This window comes from Psammomys obesus, unplaced genomic scaffold (assembly GCF_907164565.1).
Source record: "Psammomys obesus unplaced genomic scaffold, mPsaObe1.curated_primary_1811, whole genome shotgun sequence".
In the NCBI taxonomy this organism is placed as follows: Eukaryota; Metazoa; Chordata; class Mammalia; order Rodentia; family Muridae; genus Psammomys; species Psammomys obesus.
This window is the reverse complement of record NW_026596120.1, coordinates 8,334,382-8,349,518: the sequence shown is the minus strand read 5'-3', so window position 1 is coordinate 8,349,518 and position 15,137 is coordinate 8,334,382. Positions and strand designations below refer to the sequence as shown.

The 15,137-nt window shown below is 44.6% G+C and overlaps 1 protein-coding gene across 2 annotated transcripts in view; it reads right to left on the bottom strand.

Moving 5' to 3' along the window:
* Positions 1–15,137, bottom strand: part of Nmnat3 (nicotinamide nucleotide adenylyltransferase 3) — a 109,088-nt gene that overhangs the window by 44,754 nt on the left and 49,197 nt on the right. The window contains exon 2 of one of the 2 annotated variants that reach the window (XM_055629472.1): positions 9,185–9,334. In XM_055629472.1, coding sequence (XP_055485447.1) covers positions 9,185–9,293 — 109 coding nt within the window. In that variant the 5' untranslated portion in view covers positions 9,294–9,334. Of the gene's footprint in view, positions 1–9,184; positions 9,335–15,137 lie in introns of those variants that run through there. The other variant, XM_055629473.1, reaches the window with a different exon arrangement.

Genomic DNA, 15,137 nt, shown 5'->3' with positions numbered 1-15,137 from the left:
CGTAAGGCTGCTTTCAAGAGTAAATGAGTTTGCATGGGGCACCTAGGACTACCAGGGTGTAGTAAGTAATGATACAAATACAGTGGAAGACAAAAAAAAAAAAATGAACAGGTGCTAACTCATTGCTAAAGGAATGTCTTAATTAAGCTGGCAAGATTTGATGCTAAAAAGAAAATCCAAGTAGACTGTTGTTGAAACATAGGCTAATGGCCAAACATATTGATCAGAAACACTAACCCATCTAAATAGTAGAAAACAACATTTAAATTTAATTCAGCCTCCATTTGTAAGTTTGTGACTGCATGTTGGGAAACAACCACTTACAACTGGGAATACATCCAACATCTTCAGAGGAACGCACGCTTGAATTCTTAATAGATTCGGTGAATGCTTTAGGTATGTCTGAAGCTATTGACCGGCCATGTGTTTGGCTGAATAATTTCTTTTGAAATCAGAAAACAGGAATAAAAGTCCCAAACATGCTTTTAAGAACCACTGAATGCAAATTCATCCATGGAGCCTTTGAAAGTGTCTGTGGAACCCCAGAGCACACAGTGGAAGGCCAGCGTGTGCCCGTGATTAAAGGCACAGCAAACCCATGGGCAGTTCTCTCTCTTCCAGCCCATAACATATTCCGTAATAGCCTTGCACGCTAAGGAGTTAGAACGGGAGGTATGGCATTTATCCACTGAGAAGGGACTCTGGTGGGGGTGACTGATCATGCAAATCTACGCTCTGTTCCCACTTCCTCTCAACCACTGCACTCACTGTCGGTCATCAGGGGATACGTTATCACAGGGCCGATGGGCAAATGCTTTTGACATCTTGCTGTGCTTCTGTCAGTTTTTAAGGTTCTGTTCAGGAAAAAAAAAAAGGAAGAAATAGGTAGAGGGAGACCAGTTCCAACTGGCAGAAGGGCTGGCTGTGAAAGGGGAATGGATTCAAAGCAAAAAGGCAGAGAGAGCTACGGCAGGAGAGTATAGTATTATAGTGTCTACTTAAAGGTAGTAAACAAACCGTCAGGCTGTTTAATTCCATTTGTCACATAGAACCCTGAGTTGTTTTCTGTGACTGCACCAACAGAAGGGAGATTTTGTTTTTGTTACGAAAAAGAAAAAGTCAGCTGGAGGCCCAGATTTGCACTCAGCCTTAATGGTGATCTGTTTTGGATGGAGAGAAAATATGCCACTTAAACGCCTGTCCCTGGTGAGGCTGGGTCCGGTCAAGGCTGGGGCATAAACCTGGCTGTGGGAGGTGGTAGCAGGCACCTGGGGCTGAGGGGAGGTGGAGAGGACGCCTGACTGTTGGGAGAAGGGAAATTCACAGGGTACCACCTCCTGATGGCAACACAGACTCTCTCTACGCCTGGGGTTCCCACACCAGTCAGCTGCACTTCCCACGTGCAGGGATATGGTTCTTCCATGTTCAGATTTCATCCATCCCGAGCCTCCTTTCCCCCCCCCACCAACAGAGCCCTACACTAAATCTTCTATCTTATACCGAGGCTGCACACTTCCGTATGAAAGCAAGTATGGTTTTGCCCCTCTGTTTGCTGTGTGCACCCGGCCTAGAAGGCCTGGAAGGCCTGGAGAAGACGAAGGGCGTGCCTGTGGGATGCTGAAAGTGAGGTGCAACATTCCAGGACAGGGCAGAGAGCACACTGCACACTTGCAAAAATGGCCAGTTGCTTGCCAAAGAGGGACTGAGAATAAAGGCAAGGCAGCGGCTGAGGTGGCATCAGGTCCGGGCCCTTTATCACACACTACCGAGAGATGGAAATCAAACCTAATTAAAGTATGTGATTTAGCCATAGGACCAATTAGCCATGCATCGTTTGGGGAAAGCAGAGCCTTCCTGCAAGGCTGAAGGGGAGCCTGCAGGTACACCAGCAGTACTGGCGCTCTCCAGATTGTGTTTAGATGTGTCTGTGAAGTGGCCCGTTCCATACAGGAGAACAAGTCCTGCCCTGAGCACCTCACAATACAGCACTCTGAAATCCAGAGGCCTTTCTGAGGAGCCATGGTTGGCAGGAAAGCTACTCAGTGGCCAGGTCCTACAGTCAGACAGATGTTTATGGCACACTTCCAAGAGTGCGGCCCGAGCAGATGCTTCATGTCCTAAAGATAAGAGGGTTCCACATTCCCTTTTGAGGCATGCAGTGAATATTGGGCGACAGCTGTGTACATTCCTTTCTATGCACTAACAGGCACGTTTCATTTTAATGTAAGTAATCGCTCTTTTTGAGAAAAATAATTCTTTGATAACACCTACTGTACACGTGGGCTTAAATTTCTCCATGAATACCATTTTATAGTTGATTTGTTAGAACTGGGATTTAAATCAGGTCCATACACAATATTTAGAATGCGGTTTTTGAGTCTCTGTTGAATTATACAGTTTCTTATTCCTCTTTCTTGTTATTTATTTGTTAAAGAAATTGGGCTATTTGTCCTAAAGAACGAGCCAACTCTGTGAAGTTAATTTTTTTAAAGTTTGCTAAGTGTGTGTATATGCCTGTGTGCACATGTGTGCTCAAGAGAAAGTGTGTGTGTGTGTGTGTGTGTGTGTGAATGCCAAAGTGTGGCAATCAGAGGTTGACAGCAGGGATTTTCTACCTTATTTTTTAGGAAGTTTCCCACTGAACTTGTGGCTACTGGCTGAGCTAGGCTGCTTGGGCAGAGAGATCCATGAATCTGCCACTGTCCCCTGCCCAGTGCTGCCTGAAGGCAGTGACAGGTCACAGATGCGGGCGCCATGCCTGACTTTACACAGCTGCTGTGGATCTGAACCCAGGCCCTCGTTCAGAGCTACTCTACTTCCCGAGCTGTTTCTAGCACACGTGCATGCACGCACAGGGAGATATCCCTGAACACAGGAATGTGTTAGTACTTACCCCTTGCCTTAGGCCACTCCCCTGTCCCAGCTCCTATTGTATTTCCTGTCACTGTAGATTAACTTGGGTTTTCTAGAATTTTCTAGAAATGGGATAGAAAATATGCTCCTTTGGAGCTGACTTCATTCACTCTGCATAATTGTTTTTGAGATTCATCTCTATTGTCGGTTTGATCTGTTTCCTGTTGAGCACAATTTGGCGAAACCACAATCTGCTCATGTATTCACAAGCTGGCTTGTTCAAGAGCTCAAGCTGCTCTGAGCACTCACACACAGATTTGGGCCATGTACACAGTAGGTGGACATTTAACTTTTAAGAAACTGCGAACTAAGAACTAAGAACACCCATTGCCCCATTTACATTCCTCAGCATGGGGTAGGAGTATTCTCCCGTCCCCACAGGTGCGGTGCTGTCATACTGTGCTCTTACTGCGTGACCTTTGAGCTTCTTTTCACGTGACAGTTTTCCATCTGCATGTCTTTTGGATGAAGCCCACTATTTGCTTATACAGAGCCCAGCGGTCCCTATACATTCTGGATACCAGTCTTTCATGAAATCTAAACTCTGCAGATGTTCGTCCTTTCTTTCTCCTAACTGTGCCTCTCAGGAGCACGTTAGTTTTGATTAGCTCCAACTGACCACTGTTTTTCATTACGAATCACACTTTGCTTGTTTTATATAAAAAAAGCTTTACCTCAAGTTTCCTATGCTTTCTTCTGGGAATTCTGTAGGTTTGGGCTTTTAAAAGTAAGGCTTATGACCCATTTGAATTATAGTGCACTATGATCTATGAATTAAATACATTTTGCATATGGGTATCCAATTATTTTAGAACCATTCACAGACAAAACCTCTACCATGTTGTCTTTTGTACGCTCACAAAAATCAGTTGTCCATATAAACGGGGTCAGCTATGGCACTCTGAATTCCATTGATCTGTTTATCAGCCGCAGCGCAATACTGTCACCAATGTTGCAGCTTCGTAATTACAGTGACAATCCTCCAAAACTGTGTTTCTTTCAGTTGTTACTCTCCTAGCAAGTCTAACTCTACATAATTACTAGAATCAGCTTACTGCTATGAAAAAAAAATCTATTGTAATTAGAATGAATCTATAGAAAATTTGGAGAGGTTTTCTTGAGAAAGGAGATGGTGGAGGGGTGGAGGGGACAGGCTGAGTATATTATATACTTTGCATTAAAATGTTCTTATAAAACCCAATACCATGATCAGTAAAGATATACTAATAAACAACTTATTAAAAGCCAACAAAAAATAACTTTTTAACATATTTAGTCTTCCAAAACATGGACAACATTTTCATTTTAATAAGGAGGCCTTTAATTTCCTTCATCAATGTTTTCTTTATTATATAGTTTTATAGACTTTGGAAGTCTCAAATCAAATGTTTTTTATACATTTGCAAATGATATAACTTTAAATTTCTATTTAGAATTTATTGTTACTACTATATAAAAATACAATAATATATATGCAAAGGACCAGAAAAGTAAAATAATATATATGCAAATAACCATAAAAATACAATAATGTAAGGTACAATAATGTAGGAACTGTAGGGTAAACAATGAAAATATTCAAATACACACACATATACACATACATTAGTTAGGGTTTTTATTGCTATGAAGAGACACCATGACCAAGGCAACTCTGACAAAGGAAAACACTTAATTGGGACTACCTTACAGTTTCAGAGGTTTAGTTCATTATTGTCATGGAGGGAAGCATGGTGGCACACAGGCAGACAAAGTGATGGAAAAGGAGCTGAGATTTGGATCAGCAGGCAGCAGGAAGAGAATGTGACCCACTAAGCCTGGCTTGAGCTTCTGAGATCTCAAAGCCTGCCACCAGTGACACACTTCCTCCAATAACACCACACCTACTCCAGCAAAGCCGAAGCTCACAAATAAGCCAGTCTCTATGAACCTATGGGGCCACTTCCATTCATACTACCAAAAGTATATGTACATATATATATATATATAATAATAAAAATGAAAATAAAAAAGCTCTGACATGACATTATGAAAGAAAGAACCACCAAAGCTGCTGTTGAGTTTGTTTTCTATTGGCCATCTACTGCTGGGCATGCAGCCTACTCTTAAGAGTAGTTTGTTTCCCAATGAGACTTCCTTGGAGAAAACTAAATTTTCATTTGCAAATGGTTATCAACTGGAGATGGCTCTGGGTTAGAGATGGAGCATGTGTCCACTTTGTTCAGCTCTAGGACTCCACCTTGTGCAGATTTGTGGAGGTCCTGTGCACGCTGCCTCAGTCTGTGAGTTCATATGTGTTCACACTGACCCTATAAATTTAGAGGGCCTTGTTTCCCCCTTTGGTTCTTATACTCTTTCCACTTCCTCCTCTGCCGGGTGCCCTAAGTCCTGGGGCAGGATTTGATGGAGACACCCATTAGAGCTGAGTGTAACAAGGTCTCTCACTTTGCATATTGTGTGGCTATGGGTCTCAACATTTTGGAACTGGGGTTAAGTTTGTAATTATGGGAAGACTTTCTTATCCCTGGTAATATTCTTTCCTTTAAAATTTCTGTTTTCTGATATGATAGCAACTCTAGCTTTTCTTTAATTAGTGTTTGTGTGAGATAAATTCCTTTCCCCTTAACATAGCTATATTTCTACATGTAAAGTGTGGGTTTTATACATAATCCTTTCTTATTTGCAATTTTGCTTTCCACTAGTCCAGTTACCCATGGTCAACTATTCTATGGAAACCTCCAGAAATAGCTCACATGTCTTAATAACTTTCATTACAATGTACTGTTATACAGTCATTTCATTTTATTGGCTACCGCTGTTAATATCTTCCTTTGCCTAATGGAGAAATTCAACTTTTGGTAACTATGTAGGAAGAAACACAATACATCAAGTTTGATGTGATTTCAGCTTTAGGCATCCACTGGGGGTCTTGGAACACAACTCCCCACAGATGAGGGGGCAGCTCAACTGCAGAGAGCTGAGTCTTGCTTATTTTACTGAATGTGATAATACAAAGTTTATCAGACACCACTCGTCTCTATTTAAGGTGATCATTGATAAGTGTTAGGGTTTGGTGTCTCATCTTACTTGTTTTCTGTGTGTCCCACTTGTTTCTCTCCCCTCTTTCTCCTTTTGAATTAACTGAGTTTTCTAGTGCGATATTATTTCCTTTGTTATACCTATTAACCATAGGTACCTGCTCTGATATTTTGGGGCTTAGGGTAGGGATAACAGCTCAATCTACAAAATGCTTGTTTCAAACATGAGAACCTGAGTTTAGTCCTCAGACCCCATGTAAAACAACTGGGCATGTGTCTTAGTTAAGGGTTTATTGGCTGTGAAGGATACCATGACCATGGCTACTTTTATAAATAAAAACATTTAATTGGGGCTGGCTTACAGTTTGAGGTTCATTACGTTACTGTCATGGTGAGAAGCATAGCAACACACAGGCAGACATGGTACTACAGAAGGAGCTGAGAGTTCTACATCTTGATCCATAGGCAGCAGGGGACTGTGTATCATACTAGGAGTAGCTTGAGCATATGAGACCCTAAAACCTGCCTCCACAGTGACGCACTTCCTTCCTACAACAAGGCCGCATCTTCTAACAGTGCCACTCCCTATGGGCCAAGCATCAAAACACATGAGGCTACCGGGGCCATTTCTATTCAAACCACCACAGCATAGTTTTATATGGACTTGTGTACTGAGGTGGCAAAGACAGGTAAAACCCTGAGGTTCATTAGCCAGTCAGTGTAGCCAGGTTTCTTGCCAAGCTCCAACACAGTGACTGAGCCTGACTCAGAAGGTGGGCACAGCACCAAAGGAACACTACCTGAGGCTGTCCTCTTATCTCCTCAGAGGCACATATGTTCTTTGTACATAAGCGCGCGTGCGCGCGCACACACACACACACACACACACACACACACACACACACATATTCTCAAATATTTTGGGGTTTAAATGCTTATCTTTATATACCATAGTCTATCTTGAGTAATGCTTAAGCACTTCACAGGTAGAATACTTGCCTTTTGTCCTTTCCCACGAGGGTAATAATGCTGTCCCTGAGTTTACGTCTGCCGGCTAGAATCCAACAATGTTGAATTTTCGCTTAAACTGCTAAGCTCCCTTTAAAGACATTTAAATGTTAAAAACTTCTATCTTACCCATCCTGTGGCCTGATGCCCCATGTGGTCACTGTTTCTAACTCTCTGTGGTCCCTCAGGGAAGCCCCCATTCCTAGCTGTCACTCTCCAGCACAGGGGATTTTAGAACATGGCTTTTGAAGTGCAGGTTTGCTGGTGGTGAGTCTCCCAGCTTCTGTGTCTGTGCAAATATCCTTACTTTGGTTTTACTTTTGAAAGGTATTTCTGCTGAGCATAGAGCTGGCTGCAGAACTCTGTGCTGAAGGGCCTTTCTTTCTGTTCTTGAAGGAAATCATTTTACTGAATTCTCCTGGTGAACTTGGTGACAGGGCACATGCCCTCACCCTTATTTTTGTTCTTTTGTGGCTTCTTTTAAGATTTTTGTCTTCCTTCTGGTTCTGAGAAATCTGATGATCACATCCCTTGGGCTGTTTCCCTCCTGCCTGTTAAGATTGGCTTTTCTGGGCTCCTTGGGCCTGTGGGCTGTTTCCATCAAATCTGGACACATTTCAGCATTGACTTCTGCAAACATTTTTCCTACTCTCTTTTTGATTTTTTTTTCTTTTGAGATTCCAGTGACAGGTGTATAACGCTGCTTGAAGTTATCCACAGATCATGGTTATTACTGTTTAAAATTTTTTCTTCCTCTCTGTGTTTTCTTTTGGCTGGTCCCCCTGCTGTATCTGCCCACTCCCTTGTCTTTTCTGTAATGTTTGATGTTACTAATACTAACAGGTGTGTTTTCACCACACACATTCCCCTCTGTCTCTGGAAGTTTGATTTGGGCCCTTTTCATGCTTTCTCTCCTTTGATTTAAACACTGAACACATGGCACACAGCCACCGATTATCATCATCATATCTCTGTTAATTCTAACATCTGCTTCAGCTTTTGATGGCTCTGGTTTGGTTTCAATGACTGATTTATCTGCTTTTATGATGATGGATGTTGGTTCCACACTTTTCTGTGACAGAATAAAAAACTGCTTTTCAAAGCTGGTTCATGGCTAATGGATCACTACCAGAACATGAGGGTCTGTTTCTTCCCTACCCTGCTGGCACTGGGCTCTGCCAGTCTTTAACCTTTCATCTTTGCCAATCTCATAGGCGGAGACTACCGACTCCTGCAACGATGTTGACTGGGAAACAACTCACAGCCCAGTGACAGGTGGTGGCAATTTTGTGGCTTTGCTGCAGCCACAGTTGCTGCCCTCATGATACATATAACCTGGCCATGTTTCTCATGCTTTTTATTTGCATTTTCATTGTGTCCTAGTGATCTGGGGTACCTATCCTCAAGTTTATTGGACATTTATAGTTTTTTGGTATATTGCCTACTAATGTCCAATGAACAATTTTAACTGTGTTGTTTGTATTTCAAAAATTCCTTTGTAAAAGCCATTTATTTATTATGAATAGACATACATGATCATTTGTTCAGTAATAAAAGTATGTTTTGTAAACAAAGTCATTTTCTATAAAAATAAGCCAACATTTGTGTATTATATCTGTGAATGACTGACATGTTACTCAAATACTTTTTTCTATATTAAAAATAAATAGGAATTGATTTTGGTGTAAAAATGCCTCTAAAGGCAAAAATTTTGGCCAACACAGTAATACAAAACACATTTATGAAAACATAAGGCAGACATAAAATATATTTATGAATACATAAAACAGTTTGTTACAGGGAAAGACCTATTCTTCAGAAGGAGAAATGTCAATTCCCATTACTGAACATTTGTTTACCTGCTGCATGTAGTGGGACCTTCCAAAGGAATGTGTTACCTATTCCCTGTTGTTGGGTGAGTGTGGGGAACATCCAGGAGGCCCTGGGTGGGGCCTAAACTGCCCCTTCCCAGTGTCTCCGTAGTATTCATGGACACTATTTGGTGGGCAAGGAGGGGGGACTCTGAGACTTATAAACTCTATGGCCAGGGATGAATACATGCCACATGGCTAAGGGGCATGAGCCCTCTGTTCCAGGAGGAGGAGATGTAGCCTACAACGTAAGTGGAGAATGAATCAACCAAGCAGTCTTACTCACGGTGACAATGACAGTGTCAAACAAAAGCCTCCAACCCACCAGGTCTACAGCACGTGGGTCTGACTAACCTGTTTGGTGTAGGTGGTCTCTGGCCACCTCAAACAAGCGCAGGTGCATATTCGTGATGGGGTTGAAGGAACCACAGGCCAGAAGCACCACAGGGATTCTGTTCTTCATGCTGCCACACACATCCGCACCCACTGCAGTGGCCACGTTGCCTTTATAGGGACAAAAACTCACGTCAGGAACTAAGCATGGAGACAACTCTCTAGAGCAGAGTCTAAACCACACACAGCCATGACCCATCACTGCAAGATGCACAAGAAGACAATAACAGTAACATTTATGGAGAGTTCACCATAGCCCAGGGACTGTGTCTGTGCTACAAATCCTATCTCGACATGGAGCTTTTCTCCAAACCTTTCTGTCAGTCTCGAATGGATACTGTGTGGCTCATGGACCTTAGGAGCTGCTTAGGCAGATCTGCAATCCAGGCAGCCCAAACTCAGATTCTATATTTGCTCTTCCTGACTTCCTCCCTGGGCTCTCTTTCATCACCTTGGGGTCTAAAGTAGGTCTGCATGACTTCCACAATATCATCTGTGATAGATTCCAGGGTGGCACTTTTGGACACCTTTGTATTTTGAAATAATTTCAGACTTATAAAACAGTTGCAAAACACTTTTGTGTAATTGTGATATATTCTTTACCTGCATTCCCAATACTAACATTTGTGCCACACATTCAAACATTCATTCTCCTTCTCTGTAAACACACATGCCACTACAAGAAAATTTTCCCCTAAAATGTTTGTGAGGAGGCCGTAGACAGAATATCACTGTAGACATGAAAACATGTCAGCATGATTCCACCCATTGCACCTTCCTGGGACTTCAGGACTCTGAAAGGCCCAGCCCAGCCAGTCTCTAGCTTTCTTGCTCTGCGTCTTGCAGGACAAGGAGGGAAGAATCATCCTGGCTGTGGGCTAGCTGTTGCTGCCTCTCCTGACCTTGGCTATGCTGTCCTGGGATGGGGTGGTGTGAGGGTGGAGCATCATTCCAGGCAGGCCTGGCTTTGACTCCTGGTTGTGCCTCTTAGTGTCCATGACACCAAAGACAAACCACAGTTCCTTCCTGAGCCTCAGTTTTCTCCCTTCCTCAACCACAGGAAAGAGAGAGAGTCAGCCAGGCACCTGTAGTGGCCAGCTTTTTGAGGGTTCCCAGAGATCTTTGTTCCTGGGAGTTATTTGTACTGCTTCTGCCTTGAGTGTGGGCTGGAGCCTGTAACTTGCTTTCAACAGAATACAGCTAATGAGTGGAGATGCCAACTCTGGGATAAGGTGGCAAAAGGACTGTAGCTTCCATCTTGTTCATCTCTTTTGGTTTCTTGCTTGCTTTCAAATGAAGCCCAGCTGCACACTGTGAGCTGCCCACAGAGGGTGACTGGGCCAGGGACTGAGGGAGAACTACGGTCACCAAAAACCATAAGAAAAAGTATCAGTCACAACTATGTACGTGAGTATGCCACAAATCTTTCCATGGTCAAGTTTCAGGTGAGACTACAGCCATGTGAACACCTCACAGACAAACTGTGTGCGGCCTAGTTTTATGTCAGCCTGACACAAGCTAGAGTCACTGGAGAGGAGGAAGTGTCAACTGAGAAAATACTTCCATAAGAGCAGGCTGTAGGCAGGCTTGTGGGGGCATTTTCTTAATTAGTGATTGGTGGGGCAGGGCTCAGGCTATTGTAGGTGGGGCCACCTGTCGTACTTGGTCTGGAGCTACTATGTACTCAAGTGCTTGTCCTCCCCTCCCCCAGACCTTTACTATTTTATGAGCACATTCTCACATACACCATGTGATGCTGTGTAATCCTGCCTCCCAAATTATCCCTGATTGGCCAATAAAAGTTGCCTATACCCGTGCTGGGCAGAAGAGAGGAAGGCAGAGTTCTGGTGCTTAGGCTTTGAGGATGGCAGAAGGAAAGATCAGGGGAGGGAGAGGTGCAAGGAGGAAGGAGAAAGGAGATCACCATGGGTTATCCTGAACAAGAAACACATGGCTGGGAGGAGCTTGCTCTTGGGATTGGCATGATGGAGAGAAGCAGCCCAAATGGAGCATGTACAAGTATTTATGGGAATTTTGGCTGGGGGTAACAAGGTAACGTAGAGGGTTAAGATCTGGCCAGTCCCAGTGCCTAACAGGTGCCTGCGCCTTTTCTATAATAGTGGGTTTAATAGTCAAGGCTGCTTTACTAATCATATGAATCAATAGTAAATAGGAACAATCCTTCACAGCCACTCCTGGGCAGGGGGCCCCTGAGGTCTATAAGAAAACAGGCTGAGCAAGCCAGGAGGAGTAAGCCAGAAAGCAGCACTCCTCCATGGTCTCTGCATCAGCTCCTGCCTCCAAGTTCCTGCCCTGTTTGAGTTCCGTCCCGACTTCCTTTGCTCATGAACAACTATATGGATGTGTAAGCCAAATAATCCCTCTCCTGTACAAGTTGCCTTGATCATAGTGTTTCATCACAGCAATAGTGACCCTAAGATACCCTGGGTAAAAGATGTGGTCAAGCTACATCTGGACACCTCACTCATGGACACTGTGAGAGACCATAAGCTGTGCTAATAAATGAATTAATAATTTCATTGCAGGTCCTTTGAAACTGCTACATCTTAGGTGTAATCTGTTCATAGCAATAATAACTGACTCAGTGGCCTGGCCAGGGGAGGCAGGCACTCCCTCCCTACGCCTTGATGGCCTTAGCCACACTTACTGTAGTTCAGGGGGAGCACAGAGGGTTCTTAGTCAGTGGCACCTCAGGCCTACGTGTAACCTGGGCCCTGCTGTCCACATTCCCTGGCTTGTGCCCAAACATGGCTTACTTGCTGCTTTTTTAATCTTAGCAACATTGGACTTCATGTCACTGGTTCTTTGCCAGCTCTTTATGACACCTTCCTTTAAAGTTTCCAGGTTAGAGCTATTTCAGTTTCCCCCAATCAGAACAGCCCCCAGCACAGCTTTCCGTATCCAGGACCCAGGACTTTCGTCCCTCCTTACTGACTGTCTCCCACTGAGCTAGAGGCCTTTCTGACTCCAAGTCTCAGACGGCTAAGCTTGGTGGCCGAAACAAATGGAGGGCTGTCTGTTTCTCTCAGGACAGAAAGCCTAGAAGAAGCATGCAGCTGAGTGACAGTGCTGGATCAAGGGCTCAGGAAGAACCTGCAGTTAGTTCTCTTGGCTTTTCCCTCACAGTCACAAGACTGCTGCTTGCTGCAGCTACTGCCAGGACTCAGGTCAAGGCAACATAAAGGAGCAAGGACTAGAATGGCTGTCCCTCTTATTCAGTACACAGGTTTTTTTTTTTTTTTTTTAATTTCCTTGCTTCTGTGTCAGCCTTTCCAGGAACCAGCAAGGAAGGAGCAGTGGGGAAGAAGAGGGGGTTGGGATGGTGTGGCCTAATCCACAGCTGCTGAGACAGAGCTGGGATACAACTGCCCAGCTGCTGAGAGGGCCGAAAGCTAAGGTGGTTTTTCTGCCTGGAGCTTGGTCATCTGGCCTTGGGTGTACGTTTAAGTAAGTCACATGCCACATTACAGAAAAAAAAAAAAAAAAGAAAAAAAGAGCTCGGTGGGCTTCTTGGATGGCACACCCTAAGTGAACAGGAAGAGCCTTTCATTCATGGATCTCAGCTCCAAGCAGGCTGACTGCAGTGGGGCCTGGTGGATGCTGAAGAGGGCTCAGCTGGGAGCCAGGGGCCCTGCCTCTGGGCATGAGAAGGCCCAGTGTGCTCTGCAAGGCAGGGAAGTGGCTCAAGACCAACCAACGTATTCTGGGCTACCTGTGAGGATGCAGCCTCACAGCCCAGAAGTCGCCCAGCTGGGCTCTCCAAGCTTCCTTCAGGCAGCAGAATCACCCCCTACTGTGTGCAAAGAACCGCTGGCTACAGGCTGCTGCCGGCTTCTTCCCAGGGGGAGGGGAGTGGTCTAATGAGATTATTTCTCTTGATGAGGGTGTCCAGAAAGGATGGCTGTTTTTCACAGCCATCTTGAATCTTTTTATTTTTTCAATATCTTGCTTCATTTTGACATGATATAAATATTTAGAGCCACCAAATCGTAACCACATCTCAGGTAGCCTGGGGTTTTGGTTCATTTGTCCAAAGGTAAATTATTACAGTTGTTTGAAAGGCACCACCGACGGTGAAAGAGTGTCACGCTGAGAGGAACAAATGGCTTTTACTAAGGGCCTCTCTTCATTTTCTTTCCTTGCCTTGGGCATAATGAGCAGCACTGTTCCAACAGTGACTCTGCCCTGCCCCATCTTGGGTGGGACAGAACAGCTAGCTCATGGCTAGCTGCACCTGTCCTGCTGGCTCAAGAACATGGCCAGCACACTGCACACCCTTGGCACAGGTCTACCGGCTTCAGGTAAGCTCTTTCCCCGAGTGAGCACAGAGAAAAAGAGGCACCGGGTGGAAATGACTCACCGAAGGGGTCAAGCTAGAGAACACACCTGGCTCTGGCTTGAGAGCTGGCCTCGGCAGATGCAGACGCAGAAGACCCAGCAGCCCTCACTTCTAATGGTGTCTAGTGTGGTAAGGAAGCCTGGGAGACTTCTCTGATTGGGAAAGACTGCTCATCAATAAGCGCTCAGTGGAGGCTTGCAGAGTGAGCAATAATTGCTGCTGAAGGATTTAACACCTTGAGGGTTCCATCCCGGAATCCATCATTAACTGGGGACAGGGTGGATTCCACCTCTGCCCCCCTTCCCCTCTTCAGCTATGGCCTCCCACCCCACAGTCAGTTAGAGAGTGATTCATCTGCCTGTCAATTAGAACCTGCTGCTTCTATAATGAGAGTAAGGCCCCCTGAAATGCTCTCCTCACCCTTTTAAGGTGTTCTTGGAATGTTTACCCATGGCCCCGTCTTACAGAGTGAATGTGCACCTGCAGGCATTTCCACTTTTTTTTTTTTTTTTTTTTTATCAGCCACAGGATCATGAAGGCATCGCTGCCTTTTCCCCCATGGCTCTTCCCCCATGGAAGGTGGGTCCTAGGCCGCGGTTTCTGTGGGTATTACCCTCTTACTTTCCAGGACTGTACCCAGCACATCACAAGGACTCAGGAAATGCCCGTAACATCAGTGAGGGCCATTTCCCTGACCAAGTCATTCTGTTACATGGCTAATTCTTTTGTTATTGATTTTATTCTGTTGCAAACTGTTATCTGAGTGGGCCTTCTATGGACAGAAGCAGAACTTTCTGATCTCCTAGTCTCTGAAGACAGCCCCCCCCCCAAAAAAAAAGCCATCAGTCCCACCCAACCAGTTCAGACTGAAATCAAACAAATTCACCCTCTCCTGCCATTTTTAACATAATGATCCTGTCAACGGAGATACTGTCTGTTGTTTTTAACAAAATCTCAAATGTTGAATCTTACCAATAAAGACTCAGGAGCCCAGAGAGGCAGAGAGAGCACCCAGCTGACCTTCCTACTCAGCTGACAACCCAAAAGAAAAAAAGAAAAAAAAAGCTCTCCTTCCCCACACCATCTCAAAAAGCCCTCAACGCGAATGTCCCTTCCTTCTATTTCCTGTGCATCTACTTGTCCTCCTAACTTACTCTTATGTCTTTTTCCTGTGTTCACTCCCTGTAAACTGGTTGCTTGCTCTGTCTCTGACCTATGGCTGATTTTATTTAATTCAAGCAGAAAGCTCTTGGATTAAAAGTGTGTGCTAAGGCTGATCCCCACCACAACTAGAAGCAGGTTTTTCCAGTAAACAATACTCAGGGTTCACAGTGTGATCAAATATCCCCAAACCTCACACTCCCCACCACAACTCCAGAGTCACACCTCTGCTTTGAAGAAATGGTGGTCACTGTGCCCCTGTAGTCCCACAGTCCCAGTTTGTTCCAGATCATTCTCTCCAGTGCTGCCCTGATACTCTGAGGGGATGTCACTGCAAGTTTTTAGAGACTATCCAGCCTCTGGTACTGCCCATCTTCCACGCATCCATCACAC